The 24,371-nt window shown below is 36.0% G+C and overlaps 2 protein-coding genes and 1 long non-coding RNA gene across 3 annotated transcripts; 2 read left to right on the top strand and 1 right to left on the bottom strand.

The window, feature by feature from the left end:
- Positions 1-255: 255 nt before the first annotated feature.
- Positions 256-5,136, top strand: LOC117332981 (sericin-1-like). The gene is made up of 2 exons (XM_033892071.1): positions 256-349; positions 4,712-5,136. Exons 1-2 carry the CDS (start codon positions 256-258, stop codon positions 5,134-5,136), a joined length of 519 nt encoding a protein of 172 aa, XP_033747962.1.
- Positions 5,137-13,601: 8,465 nt separating this feature from the next.
- On the top strand, positions 13,602-16,971 carry LOC117332980. Its single transcript, XM_033892070.1, has 2 exons — positions 13,602-13,980; positions 15,785-16,971. Exon 2 carries the CDS (start codon positions 15,820-15,822, stop codon positions 16,969-16,971), a length of 1,152 nt encoding a protein of 383 aa, XP_033747961.1. The 5' UTR covers positions 13,602-13,980; positions 15,785-15,819.
- Positions 16,972-18,591: 1,620 nt separating this feature from the next.
- Positions 18,592-21,288, bottom strand: LOC117332648. The gene is made up of 2 exons (XR_004533766.1): positions 21,051-21,288; positions 18,592-20,152 (listed from the first exon to the last, which is right to left on the bottom strand). It is a non-coding gene; the product is annotated as an uncharacterized LOC117332648 (long non-coding RNA).
- Between the last annotated feature and the right edge of the window lie 3,083 nt (positions 21,289-24,371).

The raw sequence follows: 24,371 nt of genomic DNA, 5'->3' as shown, positions 1-24,371 counted from the left end.
ATATTCTAAACATAAATTGATATTATGTGCTGTGATATCATCTATCCCTACTTTCACCTTCAGATTTTATCTACATATGTACTGCAGTATAGATGTGTTGGATAATAGTATTGTATCAAAATTTCTATTAAGCTATTAATCGTTGCAATGGATGTTCATACTTCTGCAGCAATTTTGGCGTAAGGTTTCATATCTGAGCTGTTTCAATAGTATTCGACTTGTCTCGTCATAAATTATGTTATTCATTTTCAGATCATGGCCACTCTAGGAGGCTTCCTCCTAACATCAGAGACAAGGCTAACGCCGCCATTGCTAGCTGCAGTTTCAGCTGTGATGAGTTTCAGTTTAGGTGTGTATTGCTTTATCTACGTATTAATCATAATAAAATAATCATGCTTATTTGTTTCCGTACTTTCACAGGTGTAGTTCAGTTTTTGTTACCCGAATAGGAATAAGACAGCTCGCATGTTCTATTAAGTCACACATAATTGCGTAACGTCATTATTTTATGGAGCGTAACCACGTTGCAAATCGATAACGTCATCAATTTTGACACATATTTCAAGGAAATGTGATGAAAAAGTTTCATAAAACTTTGCCATGTTTGACTTTTTAAAAGTACGTGACAGGTATATCAACTTTCGTGTAAGAATTTAAGAATTTGGCTATCAAACACTCGGCAAGTTTCGTTCTGACCAGCCAATCTCTTACACTCGGGTGGAGATTTCCCGGTTCTCGGAACAGACCTAGGTCACAGGCGCTTGCATAGAAAATGCGATTTTCCAAAAAAAAAAAAAAATTAAAAAAATTGTTATGACAGTGGTATGTGTAATCTGTTAAGCTCAAGGTTGGCAACTCCGCCACGAGCGAAACGGCAGACCACTACACTTCAACCGACTAAAAAACACTTTTATTCAAACTGACACGTCGCACACTATATGCGACCGTCATCAGAAAACATTCATCTTTAACCTACCGTGCCACTCAATACGAATTGTTACATCTAAAACACAATTATCCGTGAAAACATCACCGAATTCCTCGCTCAGAACGCTATTTTTCAAACGGCTCCCTCAGCCTGTCCAGATTCTTCATTTACATGACCCCCTGGTCCCCCCCCCCCCCCCCCCCTCTGAATCCGCTAGTACACAGGAAAAGCAAAAGAAGTCAAGAATACCTATTCTGCAATCACATTCACGTAGTAGACCTAGACATTTTATACTTGAAAGTAAGAAAAAAATGGTAAAAGGGAAATGGATTCGCATACTTTTGTCACAAAGGTAGAACAAAATGCTTAGTTATTGATTAACTTTTGTCAGTTTACTGAAATCTGGACGAACAAGAAGAAAAGTGAATCACGAATAAGACTGTCATCAGGTTACTGGAACGTATACATGTGTATCAACATTACTTACTTCAGACCTGTTCATTTATTTCTGCACATTTTACAAATATCATTTCGTCGTCAAATACGAAAATCATACTTCAGATCTGCCAAAGGATTTGTACGGTGTGATCGATGATCCATCATCAATTTATTTTCATTTCCCACAAAATCCGCTAGTGACAAAGAGTTTAACGCATTGTAAAGTATTCTTTGTAAAACTGATTATCCATTAATTCCACTTTACATCGCTCGCATATATACAATTTAAGTTATTGATGAATTACCTCATCAATTGAGTGTGTAAGCATCGAACGCTACTCTAATAATAATCAAGCTGGCTGAAATGCTTACAGAATTATGACTGAATTGAAATGAGAAAGAAAAGAGAATACTTGAGGGGCAGTAGTGGTTATTTTGTGTCAACGCCAGACTTTTATAGTATTTCAGGGCTAACGCCAGAATACCCAGAACAACCTCTTATTCTTATCGGTATTGTGTGTGGTCTATATGTTTTTAACTAGTCATGTAGGGGTCCATTCTTTTTAAATTGAAGATAGGCATAGCCCTAAATAGATGGCAAGTACAATACAAAATCAAAATATATCAAACAACTATCAGCTATTACCCCATCCAAATTTTAACTTCGAAAAATTTCAAATGATACTGCTTGTTCATGGTATACGTATAATGTCCCGGCCCTGTCTTCAACAAATTCAGTGGAGCATTTTTTAATAGAATGTTCCGATTTCAAGCACATTCGTGATAAATACTTTCGAGTCCCGGATATGAAAACCCTTTTCAGTTCCGTGGATTCGAAAACAATATTTAGCTACTTGAAAGAAATCGATCTATTTTATAGACTTTGATGTCTTTTACGTTACTGTCTTTGACGTTCTATTTATATAACAAAGTTCACATAATATATTCGTACATATACATATTTTACTATTTTTAACCAACTTTTTTTATCATAATGATCTAACTATACAACACGGATGCTTTTAAAAATGACAAATTTTATCTGATTTTAAATTTAAAAATAAAACATGTTAGTATATTGTTTGGCCCTAAATGACCTTAGTTGTCGATGGGCCGTAAAACATAAACAAACAAACAAACAAACTGTCTTCAACAAGTTATTGAGCACCATTATATGCAATCTTTTTGATTGAAAACGAAGTTCAATAACTACCGAAATGATGCAGTTGAAGAAAAGGAAAGGATGATATCATCACTGCATGGCATTAAAACATTTTATCTTATAAGTCCGTGATATCGCAAACGACGTCCTGTGCATGCACCTGTAAAATAAAGTATGCCGAGATGACCCCAAAAAGTGCACCTGGTGACAGTCTATTATATAATCGCATGACCTTTGAACCCCGTATGTAAATGAAGAATCTGGACAGGCTGAGGGAGCCGTTTGAAAAACGGCGTTCTGAGCGAGGAATTCGGCGATGTTTTCACGGATTATTGTGTTTTGGATGTAACAATTCGTATTGAGTGGCACGGTAGGTTAAAGATGAATGTTTTCTGATGACGGTCGCATATAGTGTGCGACGTGTCAGTTTGAATAAAAGTGTTTTTTAGTCGATTGAAGTGTAGTGGTCTGCCGTTTCGCTCGTGGCGGAGTTGCCAACCTTGAGCTTAACAGATTACACATACCAGTCATATCAATTTTTATTTTTTTTCTTAAATCGCATTTTCTATGCAAGCACCTGTGACCTAGGTAGGATTCGGTTACAGATTTATGAATTCTCTGAACAACAATGTAATTTACATGGTAGTAAATCCACATACACATCTTGGAGGTAGACATTAAGTTATACTCGTTGAGTTCTAATATAAGGGAAGCAACCCAAATAGATTTGGCTGACTTTAGCGTATACATTGGCTTCCTACACTAGGTACAACTCGCATATAAAATGTACTTACTTATTTCTTAAATCTCATTAGTAACATTATAAACAAGCTGTTTCCTACCCCCTTCATTCAGGGTGTTTGTGTCCCTACAGACATCAAACATAGTTAATAAAAATGCAATCTGTCTAGCCATTCTCACGTGAAAACATAAACAATGGTAGTATGTTAGTGCTAAAACAACATTAAAATATTTCCATGCATGTATCTTGTAAGAGTTTGAACTTCAATGTCAAATATTATATCCTGACATTATACATGTACATTAAACCGTTCTCGCACTAAAACATTATACGCACTAAATATATTATGTATTTGCATATTCAAAAAAATATTTTTCACAAATATAACATAGCTTCCGACCTTTTGGAGGCAACATGTAAAGTTCAAACAATTTGAGTTACATATAAGAATAAAAAAATCAACATTGGAAGCATCAATAATCATATCATTGAACATTTTATTTGTACTTTACCTAGGACACAGTGAAATACATTCAAAAAGATCACATGTTATATAAATATGACACACGAAAAAAATTACTGATAATCACAGTTAATGCTTGGTTGTCCTAAAGACACATCCACCATGGATTTTTAAGTCAACTTTTGGTATCACAAAACTCAGCAACGAACTAATGATCACTTGCATTTAATTATAATGTCACTGTAAAGTATCCACGAACGTAAAAATCCGTTGGTAATTCTGCACAATATAAAATAATATATTTCATTTAGAAGCTAATAATCCAAAAGTAAAGAATGATCGTATTTTACTAAATTATTTAATCTAAAACGAAAGTTTTAATAAATATCACAGGTCACGGTAATCATGATTAAGCTATACGCTACAAGGAAGTATCATTTGGAATGTTTATAATTTCAATAAATCCAATGTTTTAAAAAGTTTTTTCCCTAAAGGAAGTATCATTTAGAATTAGTAAACGAAAACGTTTCACGACTTGAGATGTCTCGTCGATGAGGCACTGTTTGTCCTCCGGTAAACACTTAAGGGAGGCGGAGTCGTTAAGTTGACCCGACACTTTATAACTAGCCCTCAACCTCTTGGCTGCGGGATCCAACCCTGGCAGTAACCGTAAGTCTGTGAATTTGTTCACGTTACTCCAGCTTTCCTCCGCCTACAAACAATTGCACGTACTTAACTGACCCTGGCTGTTAATAACATTTTAAACTAAATAAACCAAACCAACCCGGAAAACCGTAACACCGAGTATTATTTAGTACTCTATAATCTATCCTATTATCGTGATGATTTAATTCACCATTTAATCGTTAAACGTTATAGTCTTTAGATATAATTTGTTTGTTGTTTGACGTCTTAAAGTGTATACTTATGTTGAGAATCAATTACATATACTATGTATGTATCTTTGCTGCATTACAGGATATCTTCTGCTGAGCTTAACCGATTTGTTTGAAGGGCCACGAGGGCTATCGGGAATGACGGCAGCTACCGGTCAAACCGGACTTACTGGATGGACCGGAACAACTGGGCCAAGAGGATCAGCTGGTGCATCTGGATCACTGGGATTAAACGGACCCACTGGATCAACAGGAACCACTGGATCAATCGGTGGAACTGGTGAAGCTGGTGCAACTGGTGAAACAGGTGAAACTGGTGAAACTGGTGAAACTGGTTATACCGGCTCAACAGGATCAACTGGAGCAACCGGTGCTACTGGTGCTATTGGTAGCGACGGAATGAGTGGTGGTCCTCCCACCACCATCGGTCCTCCCACCACCACCATCGGTCCTCCCACCACCACCATCGGTCCTCCCACCACCATCGGGCCAGCTCCAATAGCGTGAAAGGTAGATGGACGAAATGATGCCTTTAAATAAAGAATTTTCCCATTTCTCGTGTTCTGTTTTTAATTGATATTATCGTAAGCATGGTGTGATACATCATATATTATAAGTGACGGAGAAAGGTTATCTCAGGGTTAGCAATGAACACTTTAAATCTTATGATCAAAATACATTTAATATCACTAAATTCCACAAAATAAAAAATGAAGTGTAGAAGGGTCGATAACTCGTTATCGTTCCCTACGGAACGTAATGAGAGTATGAGCTAATTCTTTTTTTTCGGCTATTGTAGCTTTTGAACCATTGTAAAACTCGGCTCGATCTAGGTCTGGATTTATCTGGTATCCCTGTGGAAATTCGTATTTATGAGATATTTTGGTCAAACATGCCAAAATCGTCTCGTTGACTAAGAGGTTCTGTTTAAAATGCCCTCAAAATTCAAAAAAAAAAATCCAGAGATACATACAATGTACATACAAAGAGATACATGTATCCTGAAGAAAACAGTCTGTTTAGTTTTTCGATATCTTTAGCAGAACGGTTTCAAGATTGTTTTGAAAAAAGGCCTATTTTTCGACCTCCTCAGTATTTTCCCACTCGACTGGGGTATTTACCTATACATAGACTGCCTGTTTGGATGACGCAAGACCGGGTGTTTCCTTTCCGTTTAGCACGGTAGAACAGATGGACCGCTTCGGCATACATAGTTATCAGCATTACTACGCCCTCCTGAACTCATCGGGTATTATCCCTGAAATGATTCCCCGAGGAGTTTCGGATGGAACCACACTGATACTGACATTAAACTATGGGGAAATATCAATTTTAAGAAATGGCTATGTCAAACAAACAAACAATTTTCCTTCTCTCATTTGTATCATTGTGTTCCACTGAGGAATTCATACAAAAATAGGATTTTCCTCGCGCAATTGTGATTTATTAACAATTTTATCTAAGATTAATATTGGGGCGAGCCAATTCCCATGAAATCTTGGATATTCCTATCTGAAAGAGTTAATCCTATCTTTTTCGAGGATATTTGTCCAAATCTAGATATTGTCTGATTGCAATGAAATTTGGTACAGTATATAGGTACATCATGGGACACCGGTTACTCTTGTAACCTCACTTTAACCTTTTTTTAAACAAAATGGCTACCATTTCCCAGCCTCTGATTGGTCCAAAATAAGATATTGTCCGATTTTCATGATATGTAGGTACATCATGAGACACAGGTCCCTCTGGTCACCTCATTTTCACTTTTTACCAAAATGGTCGCCATTTCCTGGCCTCTGATTGGTCCAAATTTAGATATTGTCTGTTTTCAATGAAATAGGGGTATTATTGGACAGGTAATTCAACTTTATTGGTTTCGTTTCCTTGGAGCAAGACAGTTTTATTTACGTCCTATTAAAAGCCAGGGTCATTTACAATATTTGTAAGGACGTGCCTGGTTTTGGTGGTGGAGGAAAGCTGGAGTACCCGGAGGAAAACGATTGACCTACGGTCAGTACCAAGTAACTGCCCCACATCGGTTTCGAACTAGCATCCCTGAGATGGACAGCTAGCGATAAAATGTTGGGACACCTTAACCACTCGGCCCCGCGGCCAAACCTTTAACACAGTCTTCTTATTGGTTGAAATGTAGATATTGGGCGATTGTCGATGAAAACTGCTGAAACAGAGTTATCGCCCCTCACTGCGCTTCATTCTTTCTGTGACATCCTTCAGGTGTCACCCAACTAGAAGAAACATATCGTCAAAATATATTGACTGCACAATGAGAGCATCTAAATATATATATATCAGTTTTTGTACTTAAATGAGTGTGATCGAAAATAACCATATGAAATACATTTCCTAAATTTTAAACTTTAAAAGTGAAAACATTATTATCAGGATACTTGTATCATTTGAATACTGTGATAGATACTCCACACAATACTACAATATTATGATTTTGATTTCAAAAGTGAGCACGTTGGAAGTTTCTGTTATATGTGAGGATCGGTATACACGTTCAAACGAGTCTAAATCATTACACTAAAACTTTGCCAGACAATAGTTTGATTGATCTTCATTTTAGTGGGCAATGGCCCAATGGTAGCACACTTGTTTTTCACCTAGGCAGTCGGGGTTCGATTATCTTTTCGAAAGTGAAACGGTATTGGGTCACCCGCAAGACTACATTGGTTTTTTCCTTTTACTCTAAAAAAAAACCCCCTTGGGCACTTCCGTCATAGCGAGCCATTAAGCGTAATTCATATAAGGTGGTATAATTTGTTTTGCAATTGTTGTAAAATAATAAAGTCTATATTGTATTTTCTTTTGTGCAGCAGCTTAGCCTAAGCTCACTCAATATCATTTACAGCATTCAAATTGGCTTCAGGCTTGCAACTCTCCACCAGCCATTTTTATATATCGTGCTTGAAGAATTATTTTTGATTAGTAGTACACCCGTACATGACATAATGTTCAGATACCTTTCATATTATATATTAGAGTATTTAATAGTGTAGTACATGAATTCTATAACACTTGAGTCTCACGAAAAAAAACCGGAATATTTCACGCAAATTGTTAGATCTTTTCCACAAATCAAATTTTACAATTTTGTTGATAAAATTAATTGAAGCGTACGATGAATATAAGACTATACATACCATTTTGATTTTTTTGTTTTAATTTCATATCAGATTTTATTTCGGAAGTTTTTTTCATTTAGTATTATTATCATTAATACAAGCTAACCGGTAATACCTATTTATACTTATATTTGTACATTTAAAGAAAAAGATACCGTCTTTATCCCCCTTGTTTATTGAAGAAAAACACCATCTGTGTAACATAGCTTCGGGGAAAATAAGAAGATCTTTCTTCGATAAAGCACTGGATAAAGTCTGAGTGCATAGAACCCAACAAAAGAGAAATGTGCATGATTTGTTTTCTACTTAAAGTAACATTATCTTTAACTTTTGACTTTCAAACCTGAAGCTACGTGTAGTATTCTAAGCAAATACTTAAGGAACAGTGATTGATCTTGACCTTCGAAACATTATAAATTATCCCTGGCAGCAGGTACAAGGTAGAACTTGAAAACTTTTATAGGCGTAATCAGCTCAGCTGAATTCATGATATATTAAAGTTCAACTGATTTTTAATTTATAGAGAAAGTGACATTGACCATTGATCTACGGGCTTGAAAGAGTAATTAAGTTATTGTGCAGCCCCTAAACAAGACGTCCTATAAATCTGTATCAATGAACTGCTTTTCTGGACCTCTTGGTTATTGAGAAAAATAGTGTTTCACCATTTTAGCATGTTTGACTCCTGTGACTGTGAACGTATGTCAGGGTCATTACAATAGACGGACAGACAGAGACCATTTCATTTTAGGGCACCACATCTCATTATTTGGGACCATAACTACAAAGTGTTCATTTGAATGGAATGATCTCCGTTTTGGTCCCATCCCTCCCCCTTGGGGGCATGCATAGTGCTACGAGAGAAACTCAAGTCTCTTAAAAACATTTAGTCCAGCCAATTAATGCTCCAGAACAAGTTTGAAAACATTTTGCCTATCAAGTAAGTCATACAGAAGAAGAACACCTTAACAGGGATGTTATCTTAGACTATTTGCCCTTACGGTCCCTCCCTTCCACCAAAGAGGATTTATGTCCTATATCAAACTGTCACAATTACACGTATAACCCCTAGGAGAAAACTGTCGGGTAACTATAAGAATTAAAAAGCAAAAGATCATAATTATTGATGTGATAAATATTATGCAATTTTGAATTAATTATGTGCTGATCTGACAAATCAGCGAATTCAAGATATCAAACACCATCAGTATGGGAAGTTTTAAGCAAATCAAACATTCAACAGAAAAGGATGTGGCAAACCATGTCCTTATTTATTATAGCCATGCAACATATTGATGTATTGCAAAACAAAAACGAATTCTGCCAAACAACCAATTCTCAAAATTCACCTGAATATGACAATATTTACCCAAAGGAAACTTGGAACAAATATAAATGAGAAGAAAGATATTTAACAGAAAGAAATATAAATAATCGTGTGGGATACATTAACTCAGAGATATTATGAAAACCAAAATTAATCAGAAATATACAAATAAGCAAGTGGGAACATTACTATATAACAGTTGTATCTGCTTGATATGGATAAGTCCCCTATCACTACAATTGAAAGTTAAACACCCACAATTAAAACATTTAAACAGAATCTTCTGTAACTTTCAGATTTCTTGAACTTGATGAATTTGAGCAATGATGTCAATGAGATTAAACAAAATAACAAACTCCATTTTTCGAACACTTTCTGATACATATGTATCATCAGATAATATAAATCATGAGGTGCAATGGGGAAAAATGAATGGTAAACTGCTAGAATAGCTAGTACCCTATAAGATGTATATAAGAATTAAAACAAAGGGACACAACTATTAAAGTTAATGAAAATCAAGCCCTGAATTTAATATGTGATGATTATCTTTTGTGAATGTGTTCCTAAACCAAAGTCAATAGAGCTTGTAAGTGTCTTACTTCGGGAGTTTGGGCTAGAGGAAACTTAAATAATATGTCTAATCAAGGGTATTCGACCTGTTCGAAGGTGAAATAACAGATCTAATAATAAAATCTGATCAAAAGTATTGCAGTATTTTTTGATGGATCAACTAATGTTAATATAATGCTTAACAAAACAGTTTTGGTATCATTAAATCAAACTCATATATATCTATAATTATTTTCATTATATATTTCATTATATATAAATATTTTAGAATTGAAGGAAATGCTTATGTTCGAGTTGGTCCAAAAGGTATAACACATTATTCTAAAAAAGTATGTGTAATAATTGTCACAGAAAAATGTCAACAAACAATATGATATTAAGAACATTGGATGTTGAAAGCTTAATTCCGTTGCTGTAGTCAAGTTGTCCAGAATCAGACTTTTTTTTTTACATACATACATATATATGTATATATAACTTTGCAACACAAATGACAAAGGAAGACAACTTTTTGACTCGAGCCCTGATCGGGCCTCGAACTCACGATCTACCGCACCCAATCGCCTACCCAGAAATACCCGGCGTTCGTAAAAAAGAACTTTTCAATGTCGGCCCGATACCCTGACATGATCATTGTGGAAGTCGTCTTTAAGATGATATGAATACCTGGATCGCAATGTATTTACATACATGAATACGAATTATACATATTTTATATATATTTCTCTCGGTACAACTACGACAGGAAATTCAAACCTATATCATCGGATCACCAACACATAGTATATATGATGCATTGTGCTAATAAATAGATATATAACTTTGCAACACAAATGACGAAGGAAGACAACTCACGATCTACGGCATAGAAGGTGAGGTTGCCAGATCTATTGATTAATAAAATCTGACATTCTGTGCATTGAAATGAGGCAAAAAGTAACGCAGTATCATGTCAACATTAATTTAACATTTTAATGACTTAAGCTAATAGGCAAAATACAGTACAAATTGTCTCTACTAACCAGACTGACCCCTAGAAAAATCATGCTTCCCCCCAAAAAAAGTCAGTTTTTTCCCTGTAATGCAAGTATTTATTACAAATGTGTAGTCCATTTCAATTAAACATCAATCCTGGTCAGTAATACAGGTATTTGTAAAGCGATTACACTTAATATTCAGGATATTCAGGAAAATATTCTGTTTTATAATATTATGATCAAGTGAAAGATTAAAATTTGATGAATAACCCTCTGCATTTAAATGACAACCAAGAGAAAGACATAGGTTGCCAGTGCCTGAACAACTTAAAACAAAAAACCAAGTGCTAATTGTAATGGGAAACCATTACAGAAGCCCCCAAACACCCCGCAATCATACCCTTATGATTGGTAAATCTTAATATCCCTATATGCTAAAGAGGTATGGTCGTTTTCCGCCTATCCTGGCCTAGGCTACGTACAGCTATAGCCTGGGCTAAAAATACAGGAAAAATATCATGTGACCCCAGTGATTCCCACACTACCAAAATAGATCGTCATGGTCATTGGCGCGCTGTACTTAGTGAATGGATTACATGTATTTACTCAATCAATACCATATAAAATAAAGTAAAATTGACATGTTTAATATGAATTTTACACTACCCATCCATGTATGCCTGTTGTCGACGCTGCAGTTCATTAACATTTGACTTTTTATGATATGTGGTATATCGGTTAAGGGTTTACTCTTTTTTTTTTTTATCTAAGTGAAAATTTTCTATCACAACATTTTCATCTTTATACTAAATATTTTATAGCAGATGTGCTTTTAATGTTGCAAATATCTTTAAAATACGATAAAGAAAAAATAAATGGTATTAAGATAAATTAATAAAATATGAAAAAGATACATTTTGGTAATTCGAACACTAAACTTTTTGGTTACTTATTATAAGCGATGCTTCTACCATATGAGCTATGCAGACTTATGGCATTGAGATGTTTATGTTATCAGATATATTCAGTCTAGTTAATGCTGAATCAAAATATTTTATCAACTACGTGTTTTCAATTTTTCGGTGCCAGCGCATCGGAGGACCACTTTTTAAGAATAGGATTTTAGTTTTCTTTTGGTACATAGAATAAAATAGGACATTGTAAAAGTTGGTTTTCCGATGCGCTCTATGTCAAAAAATGATATAAATGCGAGAAAACCCCCCTCGAAAGTTGCAAATAGCCCGATGATGCATCTTTACGGTCATTTAATGAAATATTCGCATATAAGAATATTTATATGTTATAGATTTAAGGTTTGTATTGAAAAACTCAGTTTTAAACATTTATTTTTTTATTTTGAAAATGGTCACAGTTTGGTCGAAACAGGCCAATATGCGACATACCTCTTTCATTGAATTTAAACAACATCTAAATTTCGACCAATCAGAAGCTTCCGTATGGTTGCTATGGTACGAACCCCATTCAGTTGATTTTGCAGTCCCCTTATACCCCTAGATACCAAATTTCATCAAAATCTTACAATATGTTTTAGACCAATCAAATGCCAGGAAATGGCGGCCACTTCGTTAAAATATGAAAGTGACGTTACGAGAGTGACCGGAGTCCCATGATGTATCTTCATAGAAAATTTGATCAGTATATATATATATCGTTTTTTTTGACCAATCATAAACAAAGGAAATAGTTGACATTTTATTTAAAAGTGGAATCGAGGTTACAAAGTGACCGGTGTCCCATGATGTAAATAAATACAAAACTTCATCAAAATCGGACAATATCCAAATTTGGACCAATCAAAGGCTAGGAATAGGCATCCATTGCGTTAAAAAATGAAAGTTCGGTTTCGAGAGAGACCCGTGTCCCATGATGTACCTACATACTAAATTTCATCAAAAACGGACAATATCTAAATTTGTACCAATCAGAGGCCAGGAAATGGCGGCTATTTTGTTAAAATAGGGAGGTTAGGTTACGGGAATTTAGAAACGAAAGTTGCAGTAATGTTTTAAATGTCTTGAGACACTTTAATACCAAATTTCATGAAAGTACAGTTATAAAATATAACGGGAGCTGGCCTAGACCCCTGGCGTACACCATAGAAATAGGATTTTTTTTCAATTTAAAAAAAAACCAGTAGCTGCGACTGCCATCTTTGATTTCAGGAAAAAGTGTCCGAAAATAAGTTTTACATGTTCATCTTTATTCCCAACAAGTCTAATTTCAGTGCACCCAACGGTTATAGCGTTATAGCCCATTACATGTTTGGCCATATGAATGTGGGATCGAAAAAATAAATAGTTAGGTGCACAGCTTCAGATTGTCATCTATGTTCAAGCAAAGTTTCATTTCAATCCGACTTACAGTGTTCGAGAAACGCGTCGGACAAAGCACGACGGAAGCATAATTAAATAAGTATTTTGATAATAATCCGAATTTTTATGTTAGTGACCGTAGCGACTAAACAACAATTGTTCTGAATACGTATTGAGAAAAAAAAACAAACAAAAAAAACCAAACAAAAAACTAGACAATCTAATTAAAATCTAGATGGTCATTATCACTACGTTACATGAACATCTAACAACATCCCATAAGGGGTCACGTTCTGATGACCTCTGAGATGTGTGTATTTCACTTTCAGGGCGAATTGGCATTTTGTCGATGTCATCAAAGCAAAACATTTCGTCACAGCATGCATCTGAAGCAAACCATTTCGTCACATTATATAGCTATATGCTTTATGGGACGAAATGACTTGAAACAAATTGACAGATTATACAAACTATGCACTCTAGTCATGCTAATTCGGACATATAAATAAAAGTTTGTGAGCAAACAAGTTTTTGCCGATGCTGCACACATTTTCATTTTAAATCTGAGCCAGGCCATGTTTAGGTGTATATACATAAACTTGTTAAGCACCGCCCATTTCCATATAAGGAAATTTACATCCGGGTCATATACGAGAGGTCAAATGTCATTGGTCAGTAGGATAAATTTTGGCCCCTGCTCAGCCTCCGGGTACCCCATAGCTTACCCATTCTTGAAAAAACGACGCCATATTAGATTAGGAAAAAACAGACATTAGGAAAAACAAAAAATTTATACCAATCTTGGACAATATCTTTTGAAAAAGATTCATCAGAAGTGAAAGTGAAAGTCAATAGAACTTTAGCACGTGCATCAGCAAAAAATCGGAAGACGATCGCCGCGTTTCAAGGCCACATTTGAAGATGTTTGTCATGACGAAGTGACCGGAGCCGAATCAATTGAGACAGAGGAGAGTATTGTTACGATTGCGGTAGGAGATAAACTTTTATGCACGTTTAACAATAACGATCATGTCTTCATCTGAATGCCAAACTGTTTTGATCTGGGGTCATAGTCTAGTACGTCGCCTCGGCGGCTATTGCGACGAGCACAATCACAAACGAAATCTTGGATTTCGACCCAACTCTCATAAAATCCATTTCGTCGGGTATCCTGGAGGTACGATTGATACGCTCCAAAATCATATTTCGGACATTCACATATATAAGCCTGAAGTTGTTTGCTTACAAGTGGGCGGTAATGACTTGAGCCGCCCTTCCAAAACACCAGAGAGTGTTATGGCTGATTTAAACTGTTTGGTTGAAGATTTATTTCATGCATCCTTCGTCAAATATGTAGTGGTTTTGGGATTGTTTACTAGAGGAAAAACTCGGACGCATAAAGGTGACATTCCAGTCAAGGAATACAACTATAGAGTTACTCGATTCAATGCTTTGCTCCGAGACAATTTTCACGGTAGTGTCTTCTGCAAATTATGGGAGCACGATCGCATGGCTAACTTGAGTGATTTATACTTGCCTGATGGTGTGCATTTCAAGAATCAGCAGCCATACTTCAAATCAGTGCGAGGTGGAGTGTTATTTGGGATAAAAGCTAGCAGACTATGTCCGATTTAATTGATTGTACGTATATATGTAACATTCTGAGATTATTCTTATTTTTAAACTGGAGTTGTCTCCCTTACCTTGCTGGTTTTTGTTGATCTGGTCACATTATGCTATTTTTTAATCGGCCTAGTGAGTTTTGTCTGGGTTATGTAATCAGAAGCTATAGTTAATATTCGCACTACCATTATCCCTAGCATTTCGGGATCTTTTAAGCTAGAAAGTAGGTTGATGACCCTAGCTCTGCTGTCGGTTTACAATTCACTGGCATGAGGTTATTTTCATTAATAAATTAATAGTGTATTTATTATAAGGTACATGACTCAATATGGGATTCCAGTTTTACAATGAAATATTGTTGTTCACATTATGTATACGCACTGGCCTATGGAGTTACAGTTTTATCAGTATTGTTTTATTACTGGCTCATAAGGTTACAGTTTATTTGTAACAGAATATGTCATAGTTGTACAAATGAATTACTGCCTCATGATCATTAATTTAAAGATTGATTAGCATTGTTGCAGGTATGTAATGTTACTGGCTTATAGGCTACAGTTTAGCTTTTACGATAACATATCGTTGTTAAAAAATGGAGTACTGACCCATGAAGTTACAGTTCATTAGTATTGTTTTGATCACTGGCTCATGAGGTTACAGTTTATATATAGAGGTCTATATAAAAAAAAAAAAAAGAGTTAATTATATCTACTCTTTGAAGTTGTACCTGGCACTGTTCAGCCGTGTGATATTTACCGGTGTTTTCATGAATTCATGGCTTCACTATTGCCCATAATGCTGCCGTAAGGTAGTATTGGTATACATGGTAATATCATACTCCCCTGACATGCTGGTTGCCTTAACAGGCTTATAAACACTGTCCAAATGGTTACAGTTACTGGCCTAGCAGGTTACAGTTATATATATATATATATAATTTAAAAAGGAAATAGGTTTATCTATTCACTGGCCTAGGAGTTTAAAAGTTTTAATTTTAAATGTATATATATATAGTTACAAGTTTCTATATTTACTGACCTTAGAGGTTACAGTTTCATTTATCCTTAACATATATGTGTATACTATTAATAGGGTGCAGGTTTTTAGGTATACTGGTTGCGTAGGGTTATAGGGTTACATATATAATGTCATGCTTGTATTTCTTCGCAGAATGCTAATCCGAGTACTCCCATACATCTATCAACATGAGACCAACACGTCAAGCTGTGCGAAACCACACAGCAATCAAAAGGAGACGCATTGAAAACCCTCCGGTAGAATCTGAAAATTCTGGGGCAGACCAGACAGCTGTTTCAACAAACAGCACCCTGCCGATGTCAGAAGTCCAAGCACTCATGAAGGAGGCTTTCAAACAGGGAGTTGAAGAGGCGAGGAGGCTTTATCTCCCCACAACAGACTCCAATGTTGTAAACATGGATACCAACAATGCAGACAGTGCGACGACCACCGCAGCTTCATCGGGAATGACCAACTTTAGGACCACTACTGAAGACAATGCACTGACCACCACAACTTCTTCGGGAACCTTAACAGATCACCCTGTAGTGACATCACAGGACTCTATTAGTAGGTCATCTCATTCTGTCCTACCAGCAATGACTTTGGCAGCAGTTGACTCACAGGCAGACCCCACTACCGATCCAAATCCGTTCATGTCTACATCGATTCCACTAGCAGATATGGTGTGTCTTTCTATCAAAGAAAAGATATGGGCTGGAGAATTTGTAGATTTAAGTACCCTCAGTAGGAAAGAGCCAAACACTTTTGAAATGGTCATTCGGCAGAACGGTACAGGGTCTCCTGTGGTTCAGTGGGTGCCAAAAACCAAAAGCAAATCATTGTCTATCGATCAGTGGACTTCCTTATTTCATTCCTTTGTTGCAATTTATTGTCAAAAGAAACCCCAGGATTTTGAGGCACTCCTTAAATATATGTCTGTGATAAGGAAACTTGCTACCAAACAGGCAGATTGGGCATATTATGACAGTGCATTCCGCCACCTCATGGCTGAGAAAGAGTCCTATCACTGGGAACATGTCGAGTGGGAGCTATGGCATGAAGCAATGTCTAGAAAGGCTTTTGCTAACAAAAACACTTCTTACCCTAAGGGCACATGTTGGAGATTTCTCCAAGGCCGATTCTGTAGTGGGTGCAAGTTTCTTCATAAATGCCCGTACTGTAATGGGGATCATACTCCAAACATGTGTAATGTGTCGCAAACTCAAGACACCCCATTCAATCCCATGCCATTTCGGAACGAGCGATTCCCAACCCCATTTCATGCCTCAAGATCCCGTGGTTTCCCAAGAAATCGTTACACCTATCATCGTAGATAAGCTAGCTGAACTACTTGTTGGTTATGATATAGAGAAAACTCGCTACTTAGTACAAGGGTTCAGGGAAGGTTTTCATATACATTTTGAGGGTACTGCATTCCAAACAGAGTGTACTAATCTGGTGTCTGCATCTGAATACCCAGAGGTTATTCAAGACAAGATTAAAAAAGAATTACTTGCTAGACGAATAGCTGGCCCTTTTCCTATTTCGCCTTACACCAAATTTCATGTTAGCCCTGTAGGCGTAGTACCAAAAAAGGAGCCCGGTAAATATCGAATGATTCACCACCTTAGTCACCCAAAAGGGGTATCTATAAATGATGGTATAACAGAGGAGGCTTCAACAGTTTCATATGCCAACATATCAGATGCCATTTGTCACATAAAATCCTTAGGCCAGTTTTCTTACTTATCAAAAACTGACATTGAGTCGGCCTTTCGAATAGTGCCTATTCATCCAGATGACCGGCATATGTTAGGTTTTCAGTGGAAAGGGGACTTGTACTTCGATAGGTGCTTACCCATGGGACTTTCAGAGAGTTGCAAGATATTTGAGGAGTTGAGTACAGCTTTAGAATGGGTTGCGTACAACAAACTAGGGGCCTCAGCAGTAGTTCATGTACTAGACGATTTTCTGTTCATTGAAAGGACTAGTACACAGTGTCAAAGAATATTGTTAGCCTTCCAAGAAATATGCACATCAGTAGGTATCCCATTAGCCCCAGATAAAACATTTGGGCCGAGCCAGGAGCTCCCCTTTTTGGGTATTATGTTAGATACCATAAACATGGAGTCCCGATTACCTAATGACAAACTTCAAAAGGCTCTCGCATCCATAGAAGGGTTTCTTGTTAGAAAAAAGGTCACTCTTAAAGAGTTACAATCCCTAATTGGGACACTGCAATTTGCTACCTCTGTAGTCTTACCTGGTCGAGCCTTCTTACGTCGGTTAATTGACCTCACCATTGGAGTCCGTAGGTCTTTCTATCGCATCAGGCTCCACAAAGAAGCAAAATTAGACCTACACATGTGGGCTAGATTTTTGCAAAATTTCAATGGTAGACTTTTCTTTCTAGATAACAGATGGTTGTTAAGTGACAATATACAGCTATTCACAGATTCCTCCTCGTTGGGCTATGGAGCGTTTTTTAACAACCAGTGGTTTTATGGTGAATGGCAGCCAGCTATTAAGACTAAAAAACTTAACATTGCCATTTTGGAGTTATTTCCCATTGTTTTAGCTATAGCTGCATGGGGACACACGATACAGAATAAATGTATTTGGCTGTTTACTGACAACCAGTCCCTTGTCCCTGTTATCAACAAACAAACTTCTCGTGAAAAAACAATTATGGGTATGATTCGTAGACTGGTACTATTGTGTTTACAAAATAATGTTTTGTTTAAAGCGGTTCATGTTCCAGGCCACACCAATGTTTTAGCTGACTCTCTGTCTCGTTTGCAGATAGAGAAGTTCAGAAAATTGTGTCCGACAGCACTTCCACTGCTTACGCAAGTACACACACTGATGGACCAGGAACATTACCTGTTACACTGAAAAAATTATTGCTGGCCTCATTAGCTCCATCTTCCCATAGAACATATAACAAAGTCTGGAAAGATTTGAGTACATTTTGTAATTCTGTTTTACATCAAACAGTCACGCTACCTTTGTCCTATGCCACTATAGCATTGTATGTAGCATCTCTACATGAGAAAGGGTTTTCTGCAAGTACCATCACTTCCAACTTATCTGCCATAGCATATTTCCATAATATTAGTGGTTACAATACCCATGACCCAACTAAAGCATTCGTGGTAAGAAAAGCAGTAGCGGGTGCTGCTCGCTTGATGCCTCAGTATGATGCCCGTCTTCCTATCACCAAACCAATTCTGCAAAAACTGGTACATTCTCTACAGTATGTATACCCAATGCAGTATAATCAACTTTTGTACAAGGCAATTTTTTCTTTAGCCTTCTATGGTTTAGCTAGAGTGGGAGAGCTGGTTATGACTGCACAGGATAAGTCTGACAATGTTCTTCAAGTGTCTGATGTTAATATTGTTTACCAAAATAGCAAACCTTCTAGTATGCAAGTCTGTTTTCGACATTTTAAACACAACAGTTCTCAGAAGGCACATACTATCACCTTGAATACAGTCGTAACTTCATCTATATGTCCTGTTCAAGCTATGCTAGACTACCTTCCGAAGAGAGGCGCCCAGTCAGGCTGTCTGTTCCTGGATCAAAATAAAAAACCCATACCCCGTAAACATTTTGACATGGTAGTTAGAAAATGTTTGAAATTTTGTGATTTAGACAGTACTTATTATAAGGGACACAGCTTCCGCATAGGTGGTGCTACTTTAGCAGTCCATCAGGGTATGTCCGATTCTCAGATTCGATTGCTGGGCAGATGGAAGTCTGATGCATTCAAGAAATACATAAGAGCTCAGCCATTATCAAACAATCTTCCCTGAGCTCTTGACATTCTAACCCAATTTTCAAATGTTTGTAAAATTAGCACAGGGTTTTGACACAGGCGCGTGGGTCCCTGTAATCATTACTCTGTACTGATTATTAGTATTGGTTATATTTGAGTTTATTTTAAGTCTTGCTTATATTTGTGTTTCGGGTCAACATATGGTGAGACTCCTATGATATTTGTCCCTGACAGCATATGTTTGTGGTTTTACATTTTTCTCAGCTACTCAAACATTGTACACTTCGCCCAAGGCATATATGGATCTTTGGCAGGCGCGTGGGTCCCTGTCATATATATCCATGTTTGTGACATTTTTATCAGTCTAGTCAGACTTTATAAACTTGGCAGGCGCGTGGGTCCCTGTCATATATATCTATGTTTGTGACAATTTTATCAGTCTAGTCAGACTTATGAACTTGGTAGGCGCATGAGTCCTTAGTCATGTACTATGCAGACTTGGCAGGCGCGTGGGTCCCTGTCTGGTCTTTACTTTAGTATAGTTATAGAATGTATATATAAAGATGTTTATGTCAACAAAGAGGGGTGTATACTCCTACCTCAGAAACTTTTTATTTATTTATTTTTACTTTTTAGTTTAAAAAAAAAATAAAAAATAAAAAAAAGGCCTAATCTACCTCAGTGCTGCTTGGGTGGCGGATGACAGTTGTCATTTTGGCTGAATTTGGGCCGCTCACCTTTGCGGTTTACATATATTTACATTCCTTTATCTAATCTGGAATTATAAAAGAATTCATTATCATGCAAAATAAACTACAAAGGCCACTTTAACAAGAAAGTGTGCCATTTTCCGCCATATATATTTGTGTTTGAGTTTTTAATTCCATGCGCAAACAGAGCTTCACAGCATTGAGGTGGATTAGGACAGTGGTTTGTTAAACGAACACTAATGTTTGTTAATTATTTCTTATCACAATGCAGGGAAGGCAAAAATAAAAGTTTGTGAGCAAACAAGTTTTTGCCGATGCTGCACACATTTTCATTTTAAATCTGAGCCAGGCCATGTTTAGGTGTATATACATAAACTTGGCAAGCACCGCCCATTTCCATATAAGGAAATTTACATCCGGGTCATATACGAGAGGTCAAATGTCATTGGTCAGTAGGATAAATTTTGGCCCCTGCTCAGCCTCCGGGTACCCCATAGCTTACCCATTCTTGAAAAAACGACGCCATATTAGATTAGGAAAAAACAGACATTAGGAAAAACAAAAAATTTATACCAATCTTGGACAATATCTTTTGAAAAAGATTCATCAGAAGTGAAAGTGAAAGTCAATAGAACTTTAGCACGTGCATCAGCATCAAGAAAGTACAAAATCCCATACCCTTCCCACCCTGTAAGTGAAGGACATTTGATCTACATATCTTTGTTGTTGTATTTTGTTTTAATTAGTAATTAAATATTTCTGTATTGATACCATTGTGAACTTTATGTACTTTTAGTTTATGGATCAGTCCAAGGTTTTCCAGAGTTTTTTTTTTTAATGTATACATTATGCATTATTAAATTTTTATCTCTGGTTTTTAGCCCAGGACTGGGTCTTTATTTTATGCTGAATTTGGGCCGCTCACCTTTGCGGTTTACATATATTTACATTCCTTTATCTAATCTGGAATTATAAAAGAATTCATTATCATGCAAAATAAACTACAAAGGCCACTTTAACAAGAAAGTGTGCCATTTTCCGCCATATATATTTGTGTTTGAGTTTTTAATTCCATGCGCAAACAGAGCTTCACAGCATTGAGGTGGATTAGGACAGTGGTTTGTTAAACGAACACTAATGTTTGTTAATTATTTCTTATCACAATGCAGGGAAGGCAAAAAATTCACTTCCAAGATTCTGGAAGTAGTCATTTGATTGGCTAATCCAAAAGGTCACCCTGACGTGACCCCTGATGGGATGTTGTTAGATGTTCATGTAACGTAGTGATAATGACCATCTAGATTTTAATTAGATTGAAAACTAGATGATCTGACCTCACGGCAACATTGTACGATGTTTACTTATACGCAATTTAATTCCAATCCAAACCGCCTCAAAGCTTCAGGTTACCATTTTTGTTCAAATCAAAGCATTGACTGCAAAGCTTCTAAACGATATTGTTATCAAAATTTTAAGGTCATCATAGAAACGAAATATGGATTTAGTATAATTTGATTTTAATTACTAATGCTTTAGGCAAGCGAATCGTAGCAATTTTTTATGATTGAACTTTAAAGTTGCATTTAATACTGATAATAATGTTTTTTATTTTCATTTTTTCCCCAACAATTTCGCGGGAAATGAATTTGATGACATAAACGGAAGCATACATTCAATTAAAACGTGACCTGGAAAACATGACGATAATAACAACATTAGATCATTGAACATTACTGGATTATTTCCTCTTTTTTTTCAGACACCAATGTGCTAAAATACAACGGAAGGTAACACTGATTTAAATCATAGCTATCGTATCAAGTAAAACGAACAGTTAATGCAAAAATAGCACCATTTGCTTCACCTAGTTGGGCTAGACCTACTTTCGTTTTACAGTTAACGGATATAGTAAAAAAAAATGTATCCGTGTGATTTTTTGTTAAGAATATTTGTACTTCTCATGTACAGCGCATCTTTGTTTAAAATTGACTGGTCTAGATCTGCAGGTCTGATCTGACTACCATCAGCTGTAATAAATGCGAAGTTTCAGCACGGATAACCAAATTATATCAGTTTGAATCATTTTTGGTGATAAAAAAGATTGCAAATGTGTCATTTGAATAGATGCATCCACGTATTCAGCTTGCATTCAATTTAAAAGGGACATCACGGTAAAAACGTTGCAATTTTCACTGAATGTACGCGTTTTGTTCCTTTCCAGTTATGTTTCTGTGCTGTCCCAATGTTCACAGTCAATCCCTATGTCCAGCTTGACCACTCGATTTAGTTGGGAATCCCCCTCTAAATTTAGCGCGGAAATTATTTTTAAATCATTACGTGTCTGTTTTGAAATCGTGGCAGCACAAACACACGGTAGTCTGGGTTAGTTGGATAACGATATTATACAGTGGTTTAAATGTTAAATATGACGTTCTGTATATATTACGGCACACATATTTATGTGTAAATAAGTGTAAACATTGTTCATATAGTATAGCGACAGTAGCGATGTACTGGTACAGACTGTATAACTATTACCGAGTTTGTAGAACTATAACCGAGTTTGTGTTAATATTACCGAGTTTATGGAAATATTACCGAGATTGTGGAAATCTTACCGAGTTTGTGTAAATATTACCGAGATTGTCATGACCTACTATCAAACAATCAAGCAGAATACGAGCGGCGTCCGTATTACTGCTGTTTTCATGTTTGAACTGTTACAGTCTATTGTACTGCTTCCCAAGTTTAATTCTAGGATTGTGTTTGACCCATTTTCCTATTATTCTCTTCATTGCGGAAGCTGTTATCGTTTTCAACCGCAGTCGATTCACATTGGAAGCCATTTTTGTTTCCATGTGTTTTAGTTTGTTGTGCGCATGCGTTTATCGTATATGTCACAAAATGTTTGCATATTGAGATTGTTGATCAGTGATAACCTTTTAATAATTGATAATTGATGTTTTTATGTACATACATCATCGAATTCGAATGGTTATTGTTCAGAAGGTTATATACCCAATATTATGATAACAAATACACAATAAATATTGGTTTACCGTGAGGTCCCTTTAACTTTGTTTCGTTTTTAACTGTATGTCTGCATTTTGTATTTACCGCTACATTGACCAATCACATACTTCATCTTGACCAGTAACGCCACCTGTCGCGTCATATCCGGGGCCAAAACAAAATTAGACGGCTATGCCGAAAAATTTTAGTCATTTTCTTATGAAAGATACATTTAATGATGCAAAAAGAGACGTCGAAAGAACATGTAATGAAACAAATCTACTTTAGAATAGGCGTCGTTGATGTTTTATTCCCCAAGACGTTATCCTGCCAGGTCCACTGTCTGATACTGATATCACAAACTAAACATATATTAAAGGTTATTCTACATTTATTTATTCCAAACCCATTAATACATCAAATTTAGTTAGATGTAGATGTTTCATATTTTAAGTGATTTTCTCTGATTTTCTTCTGAATTTCTATACAACCATCTATTACTAACTGGTCCTTGAAGAAGGAAACAGCGGTATGATGTCGTTTTATTGATTTATTTGAATATACACTACACAAAAGCAGCCTAAATGCAATTAAAATGTTATTAAAAAGATAGTTAAAGTTCTTTAACTCTATTTCATTACTACATAAATATAAAAGCCTTCAATGTTTAAGATAAATGTTGACATAGATATGAAAGTATAAAATTAATATACTTGTGTATTTACATACAATAAAAATATTTAATCTGAAAAAAAAATTGGGGAAATTTTCATCTCTGATCTGAACTGGTGTCATTCAAGAAGATGAATACAACTGTATTATATTTATTTATTAATGAATTCATTATATGTAAATTGATTTATCTTTTATCTATTTATTTATCTAATCATTTATCTATTTATTTATCTATTGAAGTTCAGAGTATCTGTTACTAAATTGATATATCAAGTCATTTCCCCCTTTTTGTGTCTGTTGTGTATTATCATTTTACTTTAAATATACACGTCATTAAACATATAAGATAACTTACTGAGCTGTCTGATCAAAATGGAATGCTAGTACGATGAGAGGTCGAAGGCGGCAAGGAAGTAACTGACAACTGTGACGTTATAGGGCTTATTTTTAAAGTACGGTCGATTTGGTGATCTGTCACGGTTCTGTACTGTATACCTCTCGTATATCAAACCAGATTAGTGTACTAGATTCTAATAAAATCATATGCATCCATTTCAGA

This window comes from Pecten maximus, chromosome 8 (genome assembly GCF_902652985.1).
Source record: "Pecten maximus chromosome 8, xPecMax1.1, whole genome shotgun sequence".
In the NCBI taxonomy this organism is placed as follows: Eukaryota; Metazoa; Mollusca; class Bivalvia; order Pectinida; family Pectinidae; genus Pecten; species Pecten maximus.
This window is presented reverse-complemented; position numbering and strand designations above follow the sequence as displayed.